This window comes from Lagenorhynchus albirostris, chromosome 1 (assembly GCF_949774975.1).
Source record: "Lagenorhynchus albirostris chromosome 1, mLagAlb1.1, whole genome shotgun sequence".
Lineage (NCBI taxonomy): Eukaryota > Metazoa > Chordata > Mammalia > Artiodactyla > Delphinidae > Lagenorhynchus > Lagenorhynchus albirostris.
The window spans coordinates 174,765,010-174,788,867 of record NC_083095.1 but is presented as its reverse complement, the minus strand read 5'-3'; the positions used below and the strand labels follow the sequence as shown (position 1 = coordinate 174,788,867).

Genomic DNA, 23,858 nt, shown 5'->3' with positions numbered 1-23,858 from the left:
GTGAACTGTACAATACCACCTAGAGATACTGTTGTCAAAGACTCAGACCAGAATCAAATCAAGACTCTATATCTAATAACTATCAGTTTATAAGAAACACAGGGTATGTAAGAACACAGTAGATGCCACAGGGATGGATTCAGCTCCAGACAGAGGAAAACTACCAGAAAATCAGTCTAATTTCAATGAGTAAATTGCAATGTGTATATGTGTGTGTGTGTATACATACATATACTCATACCCATATATAGACACATGCAGACACACACAGAGAAAGAGGAACTTATAGACTAAAAGAAACATCAATCAAATGCAGTGTGTAGATTTTCTTTGGATGCTGATTTAAAGAAAACAAATATGAAACCACATTTACAAAATGGAGTAATTTTAATAATAATATTACATCACATAGCATTAAGAAAGTATTGTATGGGGTTATATATTTAAAGTTTTACTTTGTAGAAATATATACAGTACTGAAATGTTTTCAGAAGAAATGATATAAGATCTGGAATTTACTCTGAAATAATCCCATTTGGGGAAGTATAGATGAAACAAGATTGGCCATAAATTGGTAATTGTTAGAACTGATAGTTGGGCATGGCATTTCTTTACACTATTCTCTTTAATCTTGTATATGCTTGAAATTTTCTACAATTAAAAAATTGAACAGGGCTTCCCTGGTGGCGCAGTGGTTGGGAGTCTGCCTGCCGATGCAGGGGACACGGGTTCGTGCCCCGGTCCGGGAAGATCCCGCATGCCGCGGAGCGGCTGGGCCCGTGAGCCATGGCCGCTGAGCCTGCACATCCGGAGCCTGTGCTCCGCGACAGGAGAAGCCACAACAGTGAGAGGCCCGTGTACCGCAAAAAAAACAAAACAAAAAAACTGAACAGAACACAAGTGACCTTGCAAAGGAAAAAATTATAAAGACAAGTGAAAATATGCAATGTAATGATACTGAATAATACTCTTTTTCCCAAATCAGGGTTAAATTTTTTAAAAAGGAAAGCTGTGTAAAGTTGCATATTCATCACGATGGTTTCTTTAATATTTTCTGTGCAACAGATGAGGAGATTCATCTGAATGAATGCATCTCCTCTGAACAGGCTGTGCTGACTTTATATCAATACAACATTTATTCAGAAGAGGCTCAGTTTCACCAAAAAGATTTACTAAGTCAAGCCTCCTAAAGTGCTGTTTCTCACAAATTAAAGGTCTAAGATGCAACATGAAATTTAACAACATGATTAGTGGGTCTAGATGTGACCCTGAACCCATTTACTCAGATGTGCCTTGACTTTTAAAAGGTTAAGTGACAAGTACTACTGTAGTTTGATTTCTTCCATTTTTCAGAAGGATGAAGCATATTTGATGATAATCAAGGTACAGATATAAAGCAGCTGCATTTTCCCACCAAACACCTAGTAAATCTTTTCAAGGAGCAACAGAGTGATATACAATAAGTAATGGTAGAGAAATGTGAAAAATATTCTTATATTATTTTGATGTCTTAACATTTATTGTGAGAAAATGCTCAAAAATATAATAGTTACCAATAAGATTAGCAGATGAGCTGACAGAAAAAACACAACATTTTCAAATATGAGTAGCATAAAAACTTGAAGCTTAGAACCCATAGGAACTGAAAGCAAATTATAAAAAGCAATCAGATGCAGGTAGAGAGTCTTCACTATTCATTAGCTTCATCTGATTAATAACTTCCTTAAAAATCCATCTGGGTGTGCGGCATGTGTGTGATGTGTACTTATTTCAAGGACAGAGTTTATGAAAGTAAATGAAGAAAAAAATCTAGAAAACGTAACATTTCGTTTATTTAGAAACGTAATATATTCATCATACAGAAAAAAACTGCCCCATTAGTTTTATGAGCAATACCTTCACGTCATGTAATAATCTTTAGTATTGCTATGGAAATTTTAAGTTAAAAAGCTCATATCAAAAAACTCAGTTTTCAGTCAGTAAAAAGAGACAATACTTAGGAAATATACGAAAATAAAGGCAAGGAATCACGCACGCACGCACACCTTTTCCAGACATGTTTAGTACACCACTATCATGACAGTCCTGACTCTTGCATAAGAAAGTAGCTTGCATGCATCAGCATTTGTGTTACCCATGATGGTGAAGCATCATTCATTGTAAATAAGTAAACAGGAATCAAGGTCTACAACAGCCAAGTTCCAGAGAATAAAACTGTGTCAGCAGTAGTTACTCAATTTATTTATAGTTCAAAACTGTTTTTTTTTTCCCTCTAAGTATATACTCTGTCTTTAAAGTTGGTAAGGGATAACAACCACAACTACGAAACCATTGATAGCTAAACCAAACTTCTCCTCTGACACAATTAAGTCTTATATTAGGACCTTAACAAAAATGCAGCGATTCAGTATGTCTTGATAATAAAGGAAGTGAATGAAGATGGATGACGTAATCATCGAGCAGAGAGCAGTCATTTTAGATGTGGTTTCAGGAGACATTTTTTCTAATTAAGGGTCTCAATTTTCTTCACTAATAAGAGTATTGCATTGGCCCCGAATCAAGCATATCCAATTGAGGATACAGATGTAGAAGGTTGTTTGCGAGGTTGCCTTTTAAATTTACAATCTTGCAGAATGTACGAAAATCGAAATATATATAAAATTGTGTTCAGTGGAAAATATTATAAAACATTTCTTCAGTGTCAAAGAAAATTCCTATTAAAGGAATGTTAGCACCCTGGTATATAAAATTTAAAGATCAAGTACACATTTGAACTTGGATCTGTTGCAATTTTATGTTCACAGATATGAAGTCTTTTATCACATTCCATTATTCAGAAACTGAACTGCCAGAGAGGTACATGAAGCAGCTACAAAATAAAGCAGCATATAAGGAAACCCAGAAAGAGGAAAGAGTGCTGTCTTAGAAAACTTTTAATTCTTCAAAAGATTGGTAAACGCCCAACAATGCACTTCTTTACAGGCAAAAGAAGGAAACAAGGTGAATACCAAAAAAAAGGTCTTCAGATGAATGTGTTCATGAAGGCTCATTAGAACTAGTCTTCACTTTAACACCATTCAAAACAGAATTATTAGAAACTTCTAAAAGAGCTCAAGAATGCGAACTGATGGAGGTTCAAGAATGAAAATTACATCTAATACAAGGCTCCATCAATTTATGTAATCACCTAAAAGTCATTGTTCAGATACTTTATGGGAAGGCCTAGAACATAACTAAACTAAACTAAAGCTTAAAAATACAATAAGTCATGAGGAAGGTAAGAAGGAGAGCTTGAGCAAGAAGAGAGAGTACATAGGAGATAAGGAAACCGCCCGATGTTTTCAGTATTCACAAATTGCACATAATTTTTCTAATCAAAATTTCTCCCTTAGAGTATAAAAGTCAATACTCTGAAAATTCTTTTTAATTATGCAAGAGAATTAAATATCAAACAAATTGTTACATGAAAGTCAAGCAAACAGAATTATATAATAATGGCTAGAGTGATGTTTTTATAAATATTGCTCTATCTGGCTCACCTAAATTAGAAATGGTCTCCGAGAAATACTTCTAATGAGATGGCTTGTCCCAATGTTCATTACTTTCCTTTCCAATGTACTTACATCAAAATGATCATCACATAAATGTTGTTGGGTCAGACACTGATTGCCGTATCCAGAGTCACCTGATGAGGAAAGATAATGCCCCAAACACAGAGCAATGGAAGTGGTATTTTTTTCACACTACCTCACATTATTAATATTATATATTAACTGTATATTGTGTAGGCAGAATAATGGCCCCCAAAGATTCGTTCACATCCTAATCCCAAGAACCTGCCATGTTACCTGACATGCAAAAGGGCCTGCACATGTGGAGTGAAGGCAAAGGCTGAGGTGAGGAGATTATCCTCGATTTTCCAGGGGGCTCAACGTAATCACATGAGTCCTTAAAAATGGGAGAGAAGGGCAGAAGGAAAGGGAGGGAGGCGTGACTGCAGAAGGATGGTCAAAGGGATGCAAGGTTGCCGATGGTGAAGATGGAGAAAGGGCCACAAGCAAGGAACACAGGTGGCCTCCAGAAGCTGGAAACGGCAAAGAAATGGATTCTCCCTTCTTTGGGATTCTCCCTTGGAGCCTCCAAAAGGAACACAGCCCTGCCAACCCTTGAACTTTAGCTCATTGAGATCCACATGAGACGCTGACTTATCGTATTGTTTTAAGGCACTAAGTTTGTGGTAACTTGCTATAGCGGGAATGGAAAACTGGTAACATATACACACACAGAAAATTATGAACACCCTGCTCTTCAAAATTTATGTATTAACTCTGATCAAACTAATTTCCCAATTTTGAAGAAAAGAGGCGCCATGTCTTCGATGAGGGAGAGAAAGGAGGAAGGCAGACTGGGAAGCTTTCTGGATAAAGCACCAAGGGCAAAGCCCAGACAGACCGCTGCCCACGTGGCTCTGCCACGCCCCTCAGAGTGGACACATGAGCCCCAAGCCCTGCCCACGGATCACAGGCCCATTCTCAGGATTCAATGCAGTTCTACTCTATGATTTGTGACTCATCTTTTCTTCTTTGTTTTTTTTCTTTATTTGGCTGCACCGCGTGGCATGCGGGATCTTAGTTCCCAGACCAGGGATCGAACCTGTGGCCCCTGCAGTGGAGGAGCAGAGTGTTAACCACTGGACCCCCAGGGAAGCCCCTGTGACTCATCATCGACCTTGCTTCTGCCTCCCATTCCCAAATCCCCTTACTCTGATTACATAAGAACGGTTATTATCCAGCATCAGTAGATACCCCCATCCTACTTATGCAAACTGATCACCAGCTGGTTTTTGTTGTTCTAAGTCATAAATCTTTAGGCTGCAACATCTCTGCCAAGCAAGAGAATATTCTTTTCCAATGCATTAACACAAATTCTATATTTAAAATAAACACTTCTCAAGCTGATCTAAATAACAAATTAACCAGTGGATCAGCCATGGCACAAACTGACATTTTAATTAAATGTGATGATGGGCTGAGTGAAGTAGTAATCTGAAATGCCCTTTGGCTCCTGTTCTTTCCATATTATGATTGGTCCTAGACGGTTCCGGTTGTAATTTTCTATCTTTAAACAAGGGAATTATCTCTACAAAATGATTTATTTTCCTGAAGGTACATGCTGCTCCTATACCCCTTCCATATATAACCTCACAAAATATCAGCCATAGATATGTGTATCTGTGCATACAAAGACTTATTACTAGGGTACCACTATAAAGACAAGAAAACGATGCTCGTATAATACGGTCAAAACACAACTGCAGCCCAGGCAACGAGCTGCTGTAATTGCTGTATTTACTCTCAACTCTGTAAGAAAGAGTTGAAAAAAATAACACATAGTGGTTGCTTAATCTCCAGAACAGATAGAAAAGGGAGGGTAATGTAGAAAAATGTAGGGATAGAAAACTTTCTACAACTTTTAGAGAGAATACAAATGGAAAGGCATTCCACCAAGGAACAGGCAGTGTGACAGTACCTGAGAATAAGCCAGGTCCATGGTCTGGACCATGTTTCAGACCAAGAGAGAGAAACAGGAGGTGAGGTAACGGAAGCACAGTCCCCTTTTTTGCACTTATAAAAATTCTAGATTTATTTAAGTTCTGTCAAATGTCAACTGGAGGGAAATATGTAAAGGAAGCATCAAATCTAAGCCACAGAAAGTGCTGGATAGAGATCTCTCTGTGAGAAGGCGCTGTCCTCTCTCACGTGTGTCCTGGAGCACACGATTTCATGCCGCTATGCGCACATGCTGCAGTGCCCAGGCTCTTTACTAAGCAGAAAAACAATTTGCTGAAATGCAGGCAATGAATTGATAAATAATAATTAATAAATTGTTAATTTATAAATCAATATAAATGAAATTTGTAAATACAAAATAGTATAATGAATCAATACACTGATTTAGATGTAAGGTGGTTTTTCTTCAAAACATGGCTATCACAGGGACCACTAGCTGTCCATTTCAGGGAAAAGGCAGAAGGGGTGAAAACCTCAGGGGCACATTTACCAAGCACTCTGTGTCCCTGCAGGGCTGCCTCTCAGTCCCTTCCCATTTGAGATTCACACAATGAATCTGAGAGATGAAGCCAGTCTCTAGCTGGAGACAGGAGCAAACAGAACGAGGAACACAAAGGCACTTCTGACATTAAAAGCGATGAAAGAATAAATAAGCAAACACAGCTTCAAGAAGATCTATACAAGAGATCTGTATCAAGAGCAGCAAGAAGAAAAAAGAAGATGTTATCTGCCAGGATTTCATGATGACAAAATAATCCACATATGGGTCTCTCTGTGACATGTGCTAATAGAAAAAAGAACCTAGATACCTGGTTAGAATGTAGAATGAAAATGAAAAAGAAAGCTTATTTACAATCTAATCGTGTCTGCTCAAACATTTTCATACAATTATTTTCTCTATGTAATGCACTTCTTATTGCCATTTGAAAATGGGCTTTCTTGCTTCAATTTAAATTGTACTTTCTTAATATATCCATAGCTTTATCACTTCTACAAATTTTCAATGTCAGTAACCGTTTCTGCACCTGATAAACAGAAAAAAAATCGGACACATAAGATATATCCCCATACAAAGGCAAGACTGCAAGGCAGGGCCCCAGGGTCAAGTAAAATATACTAGCCAAGGACAAAAAGAAGTGAGAAATACAGAAGTGATTGGACAGTGGAGACATCTTAGTGGGGTGGGGAAGGAACCTGTAAAACTATTCTTCCCTATATTTCAGCAGGTGTGACAGATACAGAGACTTTGTGCACAAGGGGTCCAGTTCCATAAGGTTTGGGGTGTGGAGATCTCACACAGGTGGTGCCGTGAACACTACAGGAAGCCTTTTCAATGACCAAGGACCGCCTGCTAACTACAGGCCAAAGTCCATCTGATTACATGGGGCAGAGTTTCTAAAATTATTCCTCCTCCCAGTGGCCCAACAGTCACCACTATTAAGTGTAAAATACTGTATACATCTGTGTGGAGATTTTTTTAAATTAAGTACTTCACAAAGATGTAACTGAACAATGTAGGAAGTAAATGATTATTCTGCAGAAAGATAACTCGGAAATACTGGTGTCAGACAGGAAGTGCAAAGATGTTCTGACTTCAAGTCTGGTGTCTGGAAATGCCACAATGGTACCCTGACATACAGTAAGTGTCCATACGTTTTCGGCAATAACTCCTCTTGATGGTTATGCCCTAAGCACAGACTGTGTTAGTTCACTCCACTGAGCCTCAGTTTCCTGATGGTAAGTAGGGGAGATGGACCTGGAGGTTTCCTAAGGGACTGCTCCATCCTACAAAGATGTGGAAACCTGTCCCCAGCGTCCCTTATGCAATACAGTATACTTATAGCCTCTGTGGGGAGAACCCATGCACATGTCTAGATTTTCGTGTGCTCTGTGGAAGGAAAGGATTCCTGGGTAAAGGAAGCAGATATAAATGACACAGTATGATGAAAAGACTACACTGTTACCTTGTGGAGTGTTAAGTTCCAATGTAAAGACCACATATGAAATGTTTCAGCCCAACGAAGCAACTGATCGCTTACATTTTATTAGCATTTTAAAACCTAACATTTCTTGTGTTCTGGTGTGGGGAAAATATATCTTGTTGTGTCCCCCCCCGCCCATTTTTCTTAATGGATGACCACATGAAAAGGCAAGTTTAAAAATAATTTTGCGGGTTTCCCTGGTGGCGCAGTGGTTGAGAGTCCACCTGCCGATGCAGGGGACACGGGTTCGTGCCCCGGTCCGGGAAGATCCCACATGCCGCGGAGCGGCTGGGCCCGTGAGCCATGGCCGCTGAGCCTGCGCGTCCGGAGCCTGTGCTCCGCAACGGGAGAGGCCACAGCAGTGAGGGGCCCGCGTACCGCAAAAAAAAAAAAAAATTAAAAAAAATTTTGCAACCAAAATCACCATATGTTGATTGCTGGTTACTTCACTGGAAAATTGAAGGATGAAACACACATCTTTGCGATACCAGCCATCAACAAAAAAGGCGGCTTTCTTTACGGTATTGAAATGCCATCTCTGGAACAAGCATCTTGGTCCGCAGACAGCGTGCCTGCTGCCGAACTGCCGTCGCCTGACAGCCCGTCTTATCTGCCAAATTGCTCATTAGGCCTGGCGATTGCCACCTGCGCCTCCAGTTCATACTCCAGCAGGGAATAAACATCAGTCTGCTCGCACCATCCTCGGCAGCAAGCTTCCAACACCCCCCTCAGTAGCCCGGCCCCCCCCACTGCAACCCTCCAAACACACTCACCTTGTATACACACCATTATTTTTAAAATGTCAATTCGGCTTCCAGCTCTTAGAAGCTAGCTTAGCTTAAATAAAGCAAAAAATACAAAAGACAGCGAACATGCAACATAAGCCCCGTATTACAATGTGAAGTGGGCTGACCAATAATTCACTTAATTATTCACGCCAAAAAAGAACACATAAACAGTCTGAATGTAGTGAAGAACGCTCATTTCATGGAGTATTTCTGAGTGCACAGGTGACAAGAGAGCAGAGCAGATCAGAGGAGTCCTCTTCCAATGGGATCTGACCCATCCAACCTTGATTGTAAGTCTGAAAGGAGAGTACTCCAATTTATAAATAAACAATAGAGGTACTGTGGCAGCCAGAACAAAGAGGTAGCTGAGAGTACTCCAGGCTCTCTGTCTTTGCTGCTTCCACTGATCACTGCCAATGAGCGCTCTGACATTCAGAGGCGGATCGATACACAAAAAAGATACAAAAGAGATACTTTGTGGGCAAAAAGCACCAAAGATATGAAACAGAATGTCTGAAACCCCGTAAAACAACTTCTGATGGAATACTGTTTTTCATTTTGCAGAAGTAAAATATTCACCACCAACCCTGCAATTAGCTAGAAAATTACAATAATTACAGCAATTTTGTATCCCATCTCCAATCCAATTAATAGATATATGACCTTGTCAACATGTAATAATCAGATTGCATCTACAACAAAACTGGATGGGTTTTATATGCTGAATAGAACTTGCACAGTAAGAAGGTAATTATTTGAAATACTGAGAATGCCATTTGTATGCCATGCTCCACTTCACAAGTTAAAAGGAAATACAATAGGAATATTATTTCTATTTTCAGTATATGTTTAAATAAAATCTGGAAAATAGTATTCTAATACCAGGTAATGTTAAGAGAATAGGTCTCTAAACCAAAGATCTTGGATCTCGTAGCAAGAAAAAACCAATCCGTATATTCTTGAGTAAGAAAAAAAATTTAGAGCTCGAGAAAGAGGCGGCGGGGTCGGGGGCACCTAACTTTGACACAAGCCTTGTACAGCAGTTCTTTCTTTTTTTTCTTTCTTTTTTTTTTTGTGGTACGCGGGTCTCTCACTGTTGTGGCCTCTCCCGTTGCGGAGCACAGGCTCCGGACGCGCAGGCTCAGCGGCCATGGCTCACGGGCCCAGCCGCTCCGCGGCATGCGGGATCCTCCCAGACCGGGGCACGAACCCACGTCCCCTGCATCAGCAGGCGGACTCTCAACCACTGCGCCACCAGGGAAGCCCTGTACAGCAGTTCTTGATGTCTCTGTAAGTTTTCAAAGTTAGGGAGCTAGTAAAATCTTACCAATTAGTTAAAGAGCACCATTTTCAGCAACATTTTGCCAGACGTGGATAAAAATTAACTATAAAATTAACACAGCTCAGAAAGGTTAAAAGACAATCTAATCGGATACTTTGTTTCTCAAAATGTCTACAGCAATTCTATTTCTAGGACTTCTTCCTGCCAAGGAATCTCGAATCTTCAGTCTGGCTCTTCCAAAGGAAATATTAAATCAGTATTCTGGGATGAAAAGAAATCCTGCCATCATTCTAAAGCCAGGCTATCCCCAGAATGTTTGATCTCTATAAAAAGCCTTTGAGAATTAAAAAATTAAAAGATCACAAGTGGGGGAAAAAAAATGCTAGACTTGGGCTCAATGATCTGCTCCAGAAATTGTGCTCCTGGGCACAGTAGGTCTCTCTAAAACTGGATTTGTGAACAATAAAAATACAGTTAAACATCTATCACAGAACCGTGAGGTTTAGAGAGCATGGTTCGGGCCTCCCTGGTGGCGCAATGGTTGGAAGTCCGCCCGCCGATGTAGGGGACACGGGTTCGTGCCCCGGTCTGGGAAGATCCCACACGCCGCGGAGCGGCTGGGCCTGTGAGCCATGGCCGCTGAGCCTGCACGTCTGGAGCCTGTGCTCCGCAACGGGAGAGGCCACAGCAGTGAGAGGGCCACGTACCACAAAAAAAAAAAAAGAAAAGAGGAAGAGCATAAACTCCTTGATGGCAAGGACTAGGCCATATTAACTCAACTCTGAACTCGGATCACCTCACACGAGGCCTGGCCAGCACAGACCTACTGTTGTTTTATTTCCGAATGAATGGTATTAATACTGTAGAAAATGACTCATAGGTATTGGGTAACTTTCACATAGTCACCAAACCTTGTATTTAGTAAATGTTTAACACGCATTTACCCAGTGCCTGCCAAGGCCATAAAATCTAAATAACGTTAGCAAATAAAATTCAGAGCTTCTTGCTCTGAATATTTGCATATCTTCCCACTGATGACTGCAAGACAACACATATGCTTCAAGTATAACTTCCTTTTCTCAATTAAAACAAGGTAAAAGCGATGTTTGGAGTTGAAAACAGCATTTAAATTTTAACACACAGAGCCAGCCAAATATGGGTGGTGGTGGTTTAAAAATCTTGTTGAGTCAGTGAAGTCAAAAGATATAAATGGGGGACTTCCCTGGCAGTCCAGTGGTTAGGGCTCCACACTTCCAATGCAGGGGGCCTGGGTTCGAGCCCTGGTCGGGGAACTAGGATCCCACGTGCCACACAGCGTGGCCAAAAAGTAAAAAATAAATTAAAAAAAAAGATGTAAGTGGATGGGCAGCAAGCCATTGAAATTCTTCTTAACCTAAAGACAGGACTGGCCTTTCCTCCAACACATTTTTAAGGTGCAGCTAAATTAAAGGTGCACCTTGTTTTGTAAAACACCTGAATAAAAAAACCACAACAGTAACACAGCAAAAAGCTCTGTATTTCATTATATACATTAAGGTGTAATTACTCACATAAAGACGCTGTTTTCCAAACATCAGGCACCTATGAATCCTTGTACTCTTGTTTCATTAAAATCTTCTTTAAATCAAAACTAGGCAATCCATTTCTTAAACACAAGCTTGTGCCAAGAAGATAATCATTAAGGCATGGACTTAATGAGCTAGTATACAATAAAAGAAAAGAAAATGACCTGCACACCCCCTACATGTTACTTCATATACCATACATGGTATACACCTCACCTTTTGAAAAACACTGCCCAAAGTAAATCGTACGTAAGATTTTTTAAGTAGTGTATCCATGTAGTAATCAAGTTACTTCCACAAAATCAGTTTAAAATATATTTGTTCATGTATGTGCACAAACAACCTACGTCTCCTGGATACAAGGAAAGGTCCAGCTAAAACATCTTACAGTGGCTGTTAATGTCCACACTTCCTTGGAAACATTTTCCACTGTGCCCAGCTCTCACTACGATTATCCTTGTCCAGGTGATAGAAAGCAATTTTAGAAAGTGGTTAACATTGGTCTGCAACCATACACGACCCCCTGGGCATCACATACATATCCCATCATGCAATGTGCCTTTCAATCCTCTACATCTCTATATGGCATACTTTCCCTGTGGTTTCTGATAGATCGTCAGATTTGTTAACTGTTAAATTGACGTATATATATATATACACATACATATATACATACATACACACACACTCACTCTCTCTCTCTCTCTCTCTCTCTCTCTCTCTGTGTGCATATATATATAGAGAGAGAGAGAGATTCTCAAGGGACAGTGGAAGCAGAAATAGTTTATGAACATCTAGAAGCAAATTACCAAAATGCTACAGACTGCTACCAATGTGAAAAGTGGGGACAATGATGCATTTTATAAGAATAAACTATATATTCTAAAAATTATCTAACTATATTCTATATATTATTTTATATATTATTACCTATCTCTATGTGAAGATCTACTGAAGACCACATCACACAAGACTAAATTTTCCACTTGAAAAACTGAAATGTTTCTAGATAGATGTGCCTGAAAGATAAATGATTTTTAAGTTATAAATTTCTTGAAATAGGCCTTCTTAGTCTTAACAATTGTTCAATGATAAGATTATACAATTACAAATGCTAAACAGAATGTTTAGCAGAAGCTCTTCACTGTGAGCTTGGCAGGAATGGCTGCAGAATTCTTCCAGCTAGTGTCCTAGAACTTGGGCACTAGGGACCCTAGGATCCCTACTACACACTCACTAAAACCAATCTTTTCGCTTCCTGAGAGGGCACCTAATAGCAACTCTTCCAGATCCCTGAAGATAACAATCCTTGAGGTCCCTTCAGCCCCTGTTCTCCAGATAAAGTTCAGGTAACTGTTATAACCAACTTGATGGTCAATCCAACACACTGTGTTTGGTTTCAGTGGAAGGACGTTGATTATTTCTATCTGTTCTAGCGTTCATACAAAGCACATGGAAAGAAAAATGCAGGTAGTGTAAGTTTAACTATTATCCTTATTTACCTTTGGTGAGCAATTAAAAGTCTACCAGTCCAAAGTAAAGTAAGGCCAATCTATGAAAACATAAAGAATCTTGCCTCCCTCTCTTGCAAAAGACACTTGCCCAGGTTCTAAACTTAATCAGTTTTTGATATAAACAGACAATGAATTCCATTCACAAGAGCATGGCTGGATAACACAGTCGGCATCCCCGTAACTGAAGACGAAATATGCACTCACTGGCACGGAGGACTGAAGGGGTGACCTCGATCTCACTCGTTGCTTGGTAAGGCTGGAAGGCTGAAACACTGTTGGTGCCGAGCTCACTGCCAAACATCTCCGGACTCTGGGTGCCTGTGGAGCTGGCACTGGTGCCGTCACCTCCGTGATGCGGGTCCTGCTCATCAAACACTGCTACCAGCTAGAAATGACAGGTAAATTTGCGATTATAAACAAAGGCATTTAAAATGACAACCAACAACTCACACCACCTTTGATGTAAATCTACAGAGGAAAAATATGGATATGTACACACCCAGGAATGTTAGGTTTTAGGAAAAGAAACTTCAAAGAAATAGTCTTGCCCTGAGTTTTGATGCTTTATTTTTATATTTCTAAGTCATACACTTCATATGCAAAATTCTCTGGGTGAAAATAAAAATAAAATGGTTTTATATCACAGAATGCTTAAGGGGATGGAGTGGATTTAAATCTTTTTGTAAATGATATATCAAGCGGAAAAGAAAGTGCATATATACCTATACATAATGCATATACATGATATATAGTTTATCCAGCAAAAGGTATAAGGGACCCTTCATATGGGAAGAAGGGTATATTAAAAACTGTGCAATGCTCATTTGTGCATAAGAAACACAGAAAGGATACAAGAAACTAATGAGACGGGTAGGCTACAGGGAGTTAGTAGGAACCGGGTTGAAAGAAAGAGAGAATGGGAACAATAGTGGAGATAATGGGGCGGTAACACTTTTCTGAATATATTCTTCTGTAACTCTGACTCTTAGAACCATCATAATGATTCAAATACCTAAAAGAGAAATAAATAATTGAAATCGATCAGGAGGCAAGGTGGGGTCTGGGGGTCGGGAATCTAAAATGGAGCACAAACAAATAAACCCAGCTATGTTACAAATGAAAAACAGAACCACACGAAAAGGGTGGGGAAGAAAAGAACTAAGTCACTTTACGAAACTCTTTTTTTTTTCACTGTTTAACGTAAGGCTAAAGGCAAAAAGAACCTTCACAGAAATATTGTATTCTAGTTAGTAAAGCTGTCCCTTACAAGCGCATAGTTTAGAAATTCATACTCCTCACACACACACACACACACACACACACACACACACACAGAGAGCAGGAATGAATGAGAAAGAAAAAATATTTTGGCTAATGAGAGCCAAAGTTCTCACCGCCAGAAACAGAAGTTACAAGCAAGGAAATATACTGTAGTATTAGATTAGAATTAGAGGCATCAATATGAACTTGTGGTTTTATAAGGAGGTAGGCCGACGGGTATGGATGGATGTGAATACATGTGTCCTAGCTCTGTCCAGTGAGAGATCCTAGAAGCAATGACATTGCTTCAATGTCAAATTGCTGGTCCAAGAACCAACGAACACAAGTGGCCAGATCATGGTTTCTAATACTATTCTCCAATAAATGAACTAGAACTCCTTAGAAAAATAGTTAATTCCAGGGTTGGGGACAGAGAAAATACGTGATGAGCCTGGAACACCTTGTGATACTAAAGAACACATCAAAGGAAGCACATCAAAGGGAATTAGGGCCAGCCTTAAGGAGCTCCCAAGGGCCGAAACCATTTGGGACACTTGTAAACGATCAAATAATGAGAGCATTAGATTATAACCCAAGATAAACTAAACATCTGTGAGTTCATAATGATATAAGTAAATAATCGAAGAAATAAATAAACAAATGGTGGAGAATGGACAGCTTTTCCTTCCTGGAGCATCCCAATTAATAAATATGGAAAAAATCACTAAAAGAGAAATTATCACTAGGCAACCTCCACAGTCAGAACTGTCTCAGGCAAGATCTACCAATGGACGCTAACGTTAACGGGTGAGAGTATGGTGAGATATGGGCATATCTCAGAATATCTCCCCGTAAGATGCTTTTTAATTAAAAAGAGAAAGTAGTGTCTGCGGGCAGAAACTTGGCAGGCAGCACTTCACCAAGTGCTGTCACTTCGCTTCATCAACATCACGTACCCTCTGAAAGATGCGCTGAGAAATATACAACGTTACTTCCGTGGTACTCTTGCCCCAGATGCATAACTTTGGTCTAATCGTGAGGAAACATCAGACAAATCCAAACTGAGGAGCATTCTGTAACTACTACTCTTTAAAAATACCAAGGTCGGGAAAGTAAAAGGCTGATGAAATTGTGTACCTTGGAGGAGACTGAGGAGAAATATGAACTGCACTCAGTGTGAGCCCCTTGCCTGGCTCCTGGGCTAGGCAAAAGGCCTCAAAAGGCCTCATTAGTGGGAAAGAGGCAAAATTCAGATGATTAGTTAGTAGGATGGACTCAATGTTATTCGTTTCCTAACTTTGATAACTACACTATGATTATGCTGGACGTGAACATTAGGGATAGATGAAGGGTATATGGAAGCACTCTGTACTATTTTTGTAACTTTTCTGAAATATGAAACTATTTCAAAATTGAAAATTTTCATAATACAGCATAACAAAGTACCATAAAAATTAAAATTCAACCTATTTCTTCTTATAACTAAACAGTGGCAGCACTTCTTTAAAATCTCAAAGAGTAATAAAGTTCTAAGGCACAGAACACCTTGGTCATTCACACTCTAATCCCATGCCTGGCGAAGTAAGCTCAGCCTTCCAAGAAAAGAAGAGTCAGGACTGCACACGAAAAGAACCACACCTTCTGCCGCCAATCCAAGCCTTTTCAACGCCAATACTCTGATCAGTTAACAGACCAAAAGGTGTATTCACAGAATATGCAAAGTGTTTATAATTATAGTTTGTCATTTTGAACAAATGCTATTGACATCAATCAATTCATAAGACAAAAAAGAAAACCACCATAAGGTCGTAGAGACGTGCGACAAACAGGAAGCTCAGAATCCTGCTGTGGCATCTTATATAATTAGCTGATTAAACAATCTGAAGGAAGGTTAAGTGGTAAGAAGAAATTAAAGTCAGATGAATAGTTGGGCCACTCAACCTTATAATAAGCAACACCAGTGGGAAAAGAAATCCTTAGCAGTTATAAAAAATGGAAAGGTGTTTGTATATATACACTAAAGTTTCCATATACAGTATATATGTGTGTGTGTTGTAGGTATATGTATGTATATATACATATATATAATCAGACTGTTTATCTGATAAGCATCTCCGCATATTAGTAACACAGACAGTAACCCCTGATTCTACAGATCAGGGGTCAGCAAGCATTTTTCTTAAAAGGTCCAGATAGTAAATATTTTTGGAGCTGCGCAATTCAAACAGTCTCTGTCACAACTATTCTACTCTGCATTGTAGCATGAAAACAGCCATACACAATACATGAATAAATGAGGGTGACTATGTTTAAACAAAACTTTATTTACAAAGCAGACGGTGGACCAAACTTGACCCACGGGCCATAGTTTGATGATCCTGCACTAATTTGCTCTTCCCTCTAGTAACATCCAATTTAAATTTTTCAATTTGGGAAATAAAACTAGAAGTCAGGGTACCTTGGTAACCCTGATAAGCTAACAATATTCATTTCAAGCTCTTCATCAGGATTTTGAATTTCTATACTTGATTTTAATTTCATCAGACTTCTCACAAGGTGTGTGGCTTCATATGCATTTTGCAGATATTAAGTTCTGACATTTTGGCGCTTAATTGGAAGCAAATGAAATTCAAGTTTTGTTATTCACTTTTCACAATGATGTGTTCTCTCAAGAATCAAGTCCTTTCTGCAAACTGAAAATGGAGATTGAAAATTACAAAGAACGAGCCTTAAATGCCACACATGATGGAAGAACTTATACACATATATTAGTTTCAATAATTATCTTCAGCATTTTTAGAAAACACAAGAATTATGAAATCTGGACTGTGCCACGAACAAATGCTGTTTGAATTTCAGTGGCAGAATCACAGTTGGTGATTTGCAATATGCCAATAACACACAATTCTACAGCTTTCATTTAAACCAAAATTTAAGTGCCAGGTGCAGACATAAAGTAATTTTGTGTTAAACTGGGAAGGATATATGATTTTAGAAAATCTACTCTACAAGAATACACAGTAGCACAGCAAAAGAAAATGAGACCTTCACAAAAACATCACATATTAAAAATCTCTATCATGTCCTTCAAAAAATAAAGGAAATGTCTTGCTTTTAAATTTGTGAAACGTGACTCAAATCCATATTTTAACAGATGGAATCTTCACTGCTGTCCATGAAGTAGATTGTTTTTGAAAGTTCACTTTAACTTTCAATAGTTATTACTTCATCGCTCTTCTGATCCATTCACCTATCCAGTTTCCACGAGAAAAGACAGGCAGAATTTAGGATAACACCCACGATGACCCGCCTATAAATAAAACTCCAAACTTGGCCACACATTGCCACCTCCCTCAGAACAAGTCATTTCAGCTGCCTGAGACATCAGAACCCTCCAACAGAAAACCCATTTCGTAAGCATCACACGTAAATGCATATATAAACCACTTGGATCAACGGTGGCCTCTTTCATGGATAAAAATCAGATCTAAAAGCCCAGAACTGTGTGTAGCCAAGTGGCTAAGAGCACAGAATTCACAAAGAGAACTACATTCAAAACCAGCTCTGACCTTACTTCTTAGACGGATGTTGGCCTAATCCACTGGCCTCTCGGCCATCGCTAAGCCTTACTTGTCCTCATCTGGAAACAGGATAGTGACTGTGGTAGGCAGAATAATGCCCATGACTGTCCACACCCAAATCCCCAGAACCTATGGACGTTGCCCTTCCATGGCAAAAGGGACCTGAAGATGCGATTCAGATCAAGGACCTTAAAACGGGGAGACTGTCCAGGATTATCCAGTGCACCTCAGCTTATCACAGGAGTCTGGATAAGTGGAGACCCTTTCCCAGCTGTGGTCAGAGGGAGCTATAACAATGGTTAGAGAGAGATGACACTTCTGGCTTTGAGGATGAAGCCAGGGAGCCGTGAGCCAAGGAACGCGGGGGCCTCTGGAAGGCAAGAGAATGAATTCTCCCCTAGGGCCTCCAGGAAAGAATGCAGCTCTGCTCCACCTTGACGTTACCCATGTCAGACTTCTACCCTACAGAACTACAAGTTAATAAATGTGTGATGTCTTAAACCACTAGTTTGTGGTAATTTGTTATGGCAGCAATAGGAAACTAATCTAGTGCCAGGACCTCTCCTCCTGGACTTGTGACAAATCAGAGAGAAGGCGTGTCGACTTTCAGAACACAAGCGCATGCTTACTGTTAGCTATTATTAAGTGATAGCGTGGTGGCTGATAAATATATACTTATGGAAAATTGAGGATCAGTTTCAAGAGTAACTACAGACTGAGGCAAAGTTCTTCGATACACCAATAATAAGAGGGGAAAACAACTGGAAAAGGCTTGCTAGAAAAAGTCAACATCACAATAAGCACAGAGTGAAGTTCTTCTGCAGGTGCCCTCCATCCTCCCCTCAACCCCTCACACAAACACAGAGCAGCATTTTACATCTCATTTCACTGAAAAGAAAACTGAGACTCAGAAAAATTAATATGACTAGAGCTTAGCTATAAGTATAGAATGAATCTGAAATTGGAAGTCAAATCCATCCAACTTCAGAGATCTTATTTTCTCCCAACCTCACTGCCCGGAGCATCTAACATGTCGACAGCAAAGCCTTCTGGGAAACTCCAGGCTATGAGCACCTACAAGTCTTGGAATCGAATTCTGTTCATTCTTGATTAACTAAAGCTAACACCCCACCTTACCAAGTTAACATAATTTTGATACCACTACCTAAAAGTTTCTGAACATATCTGAGGGTAACCATGCTAAAGATATCATCACTCAGTCTTGATCAGAAGAGCTTTTTAAAAGAATCAAAAGATGTTGCAGATTCTGTCTTCATACAGGAAATGGCAGGGGACGTAAGTCGAGTAGTTGCCTAAGTGAGGTCGCCAAGACTCTAGGCCCAGACGCCACACGCCCTCCAAAGCCATTTTACTGCCATAGCCCTTGAGTCATCCGTCTGTCTCTGTTGATTTCTTCATGTAAGGGCTGCGCATATCCAGAAAAAGTTGATTATTATGGGTCTCATGAACATCTTTTACACACTCAACATTAATATATCAAATTGTTTGACTCTGAAATAAAGACGTGTAACTCTTTAGAAAGGCATCATGTTTCCGGCCCTGGAGAAGGTCCAAAGTATGTGGAAAAATACTAAAAATGACACTGAACTTGAAGGTGCCTTTAAGACCCTTTCTTCACCTAAGGAACATGATTGGCCTCAATGAGTAAGCCGGACTCCACTGAATCACTTCGTCTGCGGTATCAAAGCAAAATCGGCAAGAAACACAAAAGACAACATGCACTTGATTTTGCTTCTGGTAGGGAACTCTCTGCGTTTGCCACATTTTTCAATATTCTTCCTAACACAAGACTATGATGATGATGCTTCTGAACCCCCAAGATAACGATGGCATCACGTAAAACAACACATCTCTGAACGATGGCAGGGAGGTTTCATAGGCAGATTTGCCTGTAAAGAATAAATGCAACAGAGAGAAAATGCAGTAAAAATGTGAGAGCTCTATCACAGTATAACATTCCAAAAAACTAACAATAAAAATCAAGTAGTTGGAGATACATGTATTTTATGACGGAAGTAAGGCTGTTCCGTAACATACGGTTCTAAACTATCACTATTCCAAAAACGACTTTTTCTTCCCATAGGTCAATCTAGGAGTTTCTATAGTTAGGATCACACATATCGATACCTTTACTTTTTTTTTTTTTTTTTTTGCCCTTTGACTCAAGGATACACCTTTAAAAACATGGTAGGGAATTCCCTGATGGTCCAGTGGTTAGCACTTGGCGCTTTCATTGCTGGGGCCCAGGTTCGGTCCCCTGGTCGGGGAACTAAGAATCCGCAAGCTGTGTGGCACAGCCAAAAGAAAAAAGAAAAGGAAAACTAAGAGACACTAGCACGGTTATATAGATTAGTGCAGTATGTTATCTACTCACAAGAGGGGAACCTAACGAGATAAATATTTAACAGTGTCATTTCAAACAATATACCATGTAGGAGGGGGTAAGACATTCCCTACCTGAACAACCAAGGAGACCAACACCATCACAAGCTTCTACCTGTGGATGATCAAAGGTTACTGTCCCACAAGAGCTAACAGCATCCTTTAAGAAGGTAATATTTCATGGACAGAGATGCTTAATAAAGATATTGCGCTTCATCTGGAAATCACAGTGAAATCTAGTCACCTATGACACTCCCCAGCTTATACTTCAGAGCTGGGATTTAATTCTGCTGTCCCTTAGGGTGACACACTGTGTCACCCACTGAGCCTCCAGACTAATTAGATTCCCAATTTAAGAGTTATGCTCAACTAATAGCCTTGAGTGTTATCAACCGCAAACCACAATGAACACATGCAAATGCTGTAGCCATCAGCTGGCTGACCCACTCGTGAGACATAATGCAAACCCTGCCCCCTCCCATCCCCGTAACCAAGGACCACTGTTCCCTTTGTACCCACCCATGAGGTTACAACTACATTACACTATTGCTGAAGTGTTAATAAAAAGCAAGACTGCACAGTAAGACAGAACAAAATGAACCTGAAATTGGCTAATCACACATATATGGGTTGACACCAAATTGGAGGAGGTGGCATTTGTTGAGATTTTCCCATGAGCACATGCAGCTTCCCCTCAAAGAGATGACGGTAAAACTGGGAAAGAAGCCCTATGAACCTCAGAATCAAAGGTAATGATGTAATAATGAATTATTGTGTAGACATGGGCCAAAAAAAACTATCAAATCAATTTTTAAGCTTTCTAATGACTGAACTCACTTTAACGACAGAGGCAACACTAAATCCTTAGTCATTCTCTGAGCCTTACTTGCTCTCATGGTTCATTAAAACCTCATTTAAATAAAGCTACAGTTTTACTGGTCGAGTAAGCAAAACAACAGCAAAAGAATATATTGGGGCCAGTGGTGTTTTATAATAGTAGTAATACAAGCTGTAACTAATAAAAACAAACTCAAAACAGAAGGAGAATCTCAAGCTTGCCACTGAAAAACTTTAAATGTTATATAAGCAAGATTAATTCTCTGCTTCATCAGCATTTTAAAAATTAAGTGTATATTGTCTGATACCAAAAAAAAAAACAAACAAAAAAAACCCACAGCTTAGAAGAGAACTCTAAATGCCATGGGCATACTGAAGGCGTAGCCACTTTTCCTCCTGGCTAAGCTAAGAAAGGTAAAGAGCTGGAGTCCTTTCCCTGCACTGTACCTGGAGCCTCAACCTCAAATCTGTCTCAACTTCCAGCTCCGGGGCTTGAGATCTGAGAGGCAGCAGGTCCTCACCTACGGGTGCCCTGCCCCCGTCTCCTTGCCACTGTCAACCTCCTTACATCTCTCCAAAAGTGAGCGAGGGGTAGAAACAGGATTCAACAACAAGGTGTTTTAATCTGTACACAATTTAGCTTGACAATCAGTACGTGTAACACATTGACTCAGGAAGAGCTGCATTAACGAACTGTAAATGAGAGACTTCCCCAGGAGTGACTCCTTTGATGAATTCCATAGTCTGGGGGTTGGGGATCTAAGTTTAAAAATATATGTATTATTAATCAAAAGTCCAACATCACGTAGGAAACAGACAGGCACAATGTGACAAGCGAAAACCACACACACACACACACACACACACACACACACACACACACACACAGAGAGACTTTCAATCAATGCTTTACTCTAAACTGTGATTAAAAGGTCCGTGACGAAAACCTACAGCCCCAGCGATGCGACTTGAGCTTTGCGGAGTATGTATGCACGAGTGACACTTCCCCTCTGTCCCACAAAGACATGCCACTGTACACGGACTCCACAGTCTAGGGCACCAGCCTCAACCATCCCCAACCCCTGAACCACAGACCAAACGGATGAGAGGCTGCAATGTGACTGCTCAGCCCAGAAACGCAGCACCACAATTACCACCAGGCAGGACCGCTGCTCATGCCTGCCGTCCTGCACTTCTGGATTTCTGCCTCCACTTGGTGAGTCTGCTGAAGCTGAGTTGAGACCTTGGTTAGGAAGCCCCTCTAGTCTTTTTTACCTCCTCAGCTAGCCAGGTAAATTAAGCCAGGGCCTCTTCCACTGACCTGAAAACCTTGTCTCCGTATGCCCTCACCACCCCTGCACCTAGCAAGATACAAACGTCTACGTGAGAGGGCAGCAGGAGTCGATTTGAGCCTCAAGTCACAAGGGCAGCCTCCCATCAACCTGCGCCCTAGACTCCGTGCTGTATGGAGTGCACATGTATCAGGTGATTCCAGGCTCGGGAGAAATCTGCCACGGCTCATCAAATAACCACCTCACAGAACAATGCGTTCACATACTCTCCCTAAGCAACCCATCCCTGATTCCACTGTTGAATCTATGACAAATGACTCATCACTAAAATTCCTTGCCAGTCAAATCCGGTGAACTATAATACTTTATTTTTTTGGCAGTCGGTAGTGGAAAACTTCCCATCCTAAAACAGAAATTTAAAGGATCACTTCCTTAGTTCTAAATTTTGCAAATTATGTTTAAAATTAGAAGCACGAGAAAAGAAAACTTGGCTCTGGTTCCATCAAGCCATCAGTACCGAGGAGGAGTTAAGCAGAAAGCATCTCGGCACAACGGTTAGACCTAGAGATCGTGCAACAGAGGTAAGCGAGTCATCATCTCTGGCATTTACAGGCAAGATCATACTTCCAACTGAAGGAACCCGCCTTGTTTCCAAGGCAACCTGCCATTTGTATAGGGGACTCACTTGGGGGTTAGTAATCCCTTAACTGCTGACTTCACAATTTGAACCAGACTCCCACTGATATCTTAGCTTCCATCTAAAAGCATCGTCAGGAAAAAAAGAGAGTTTAACTGCTTTAAAAGACAGAAATTCAGAAGATTCTGTGGCATTCATTGACTTTGCGGGGCAGGAGAGGGACACAGGAGCAAAAAGTGACTAAGAAAAGCACAGCAGAAGAACTGGGAGTCGCTGCTTCTCAGTCATTTGTTTCCCATTGAAGATGCATCAAACGCACCACTTCTGTTCACTCCAAGTTCTGAACGAAAGTTCAGTTTATACTGATATATAACAAAAAGTCAGTCTTCATTCTGACAACCACAAGCCAATATTAGCAAAAGATCAGAGTTCAACAAATCTGTTTTGTAAAATATAACACTAATGTTACATTACAAAATGCCTTTCAGCTTAATTTGCATGCAAAAAGACAAAGTGTGACTTTTAAATATCCACCCGGAGGCAAAGATGAAAAACTTCAAACATTTTCTGACTCCTTTTTGCTACACTCATTATCTCACCACCTTCTACAAAAGGAGCGATAATGTGTCCTTGACATTATCCCACATTATCTTCAGTATGCAAGACAATGCTGATTAAATTAAGCTCATTTAAATCAGCTGGCAGGTTTATTCAAAAAGTAACTAAATAATAAAATTCTTTATAGCAACTACTCTTCATTAGTATAACCTGCTTAGCAATGTTTCTTTAAAAAGCGGACACAGGATAAATACTAATTGCGTGTCAATCCTTTCTCCTCCATGTTGGACGGATGAAAGAAATACCTTAGAAGTTGAACATCTCCCCTAATCCACAAATCACTTTAATACTAAAATTTCACACAAATCTTTTGAAATCCAGTGCCATCTAATGGATTTAGCCAAGCACAAAGAGTTTTGAAACCTGACTTTTTGGCAGAACATATTCTGAAGACAGACAGAATTTCTGCTTTCCTTCCATTTACATCTCACAGAAAACCTCCCCATGGCTGACCTGGAACTGGGCCGGTGGGCGGGGGTCGGTCAAGTCAAGGTCATCCCATCATTTGCAGTGCCCTCCACTCCTTTCA

The 23,858-nt window shown here is 40.1% G+C and overlaps 1 protein-coding gene across 19 annotated transcripts in view; it reads right to left on the bottom strand.

Annotated features, from left to right (window-relative positions):
• The window catches only part of PARD3 (par-3 family cell polarity regulator), a 729,337-nt gene that overhangs the window by 465,001 nt on the left and 240,478 nt on the right, over nucleotides 1–23,858 (bottom strand). For all 19 annotated transcript variants that reach the window (XM_060160977.1, XM_060160997.1, XM_060160939.1 and 16 more), the window contains exon 3: nucleotides 12,906–13,086. In XM_060160977.1, coding sequence (XP_060016960.1) covers nucleotides 12,906–13,086 — 181 coding nt within the window. The remainder of the gene's footprint in view (nucleotides 1–12,905; nucleotides 13,087–23,858) is intronic.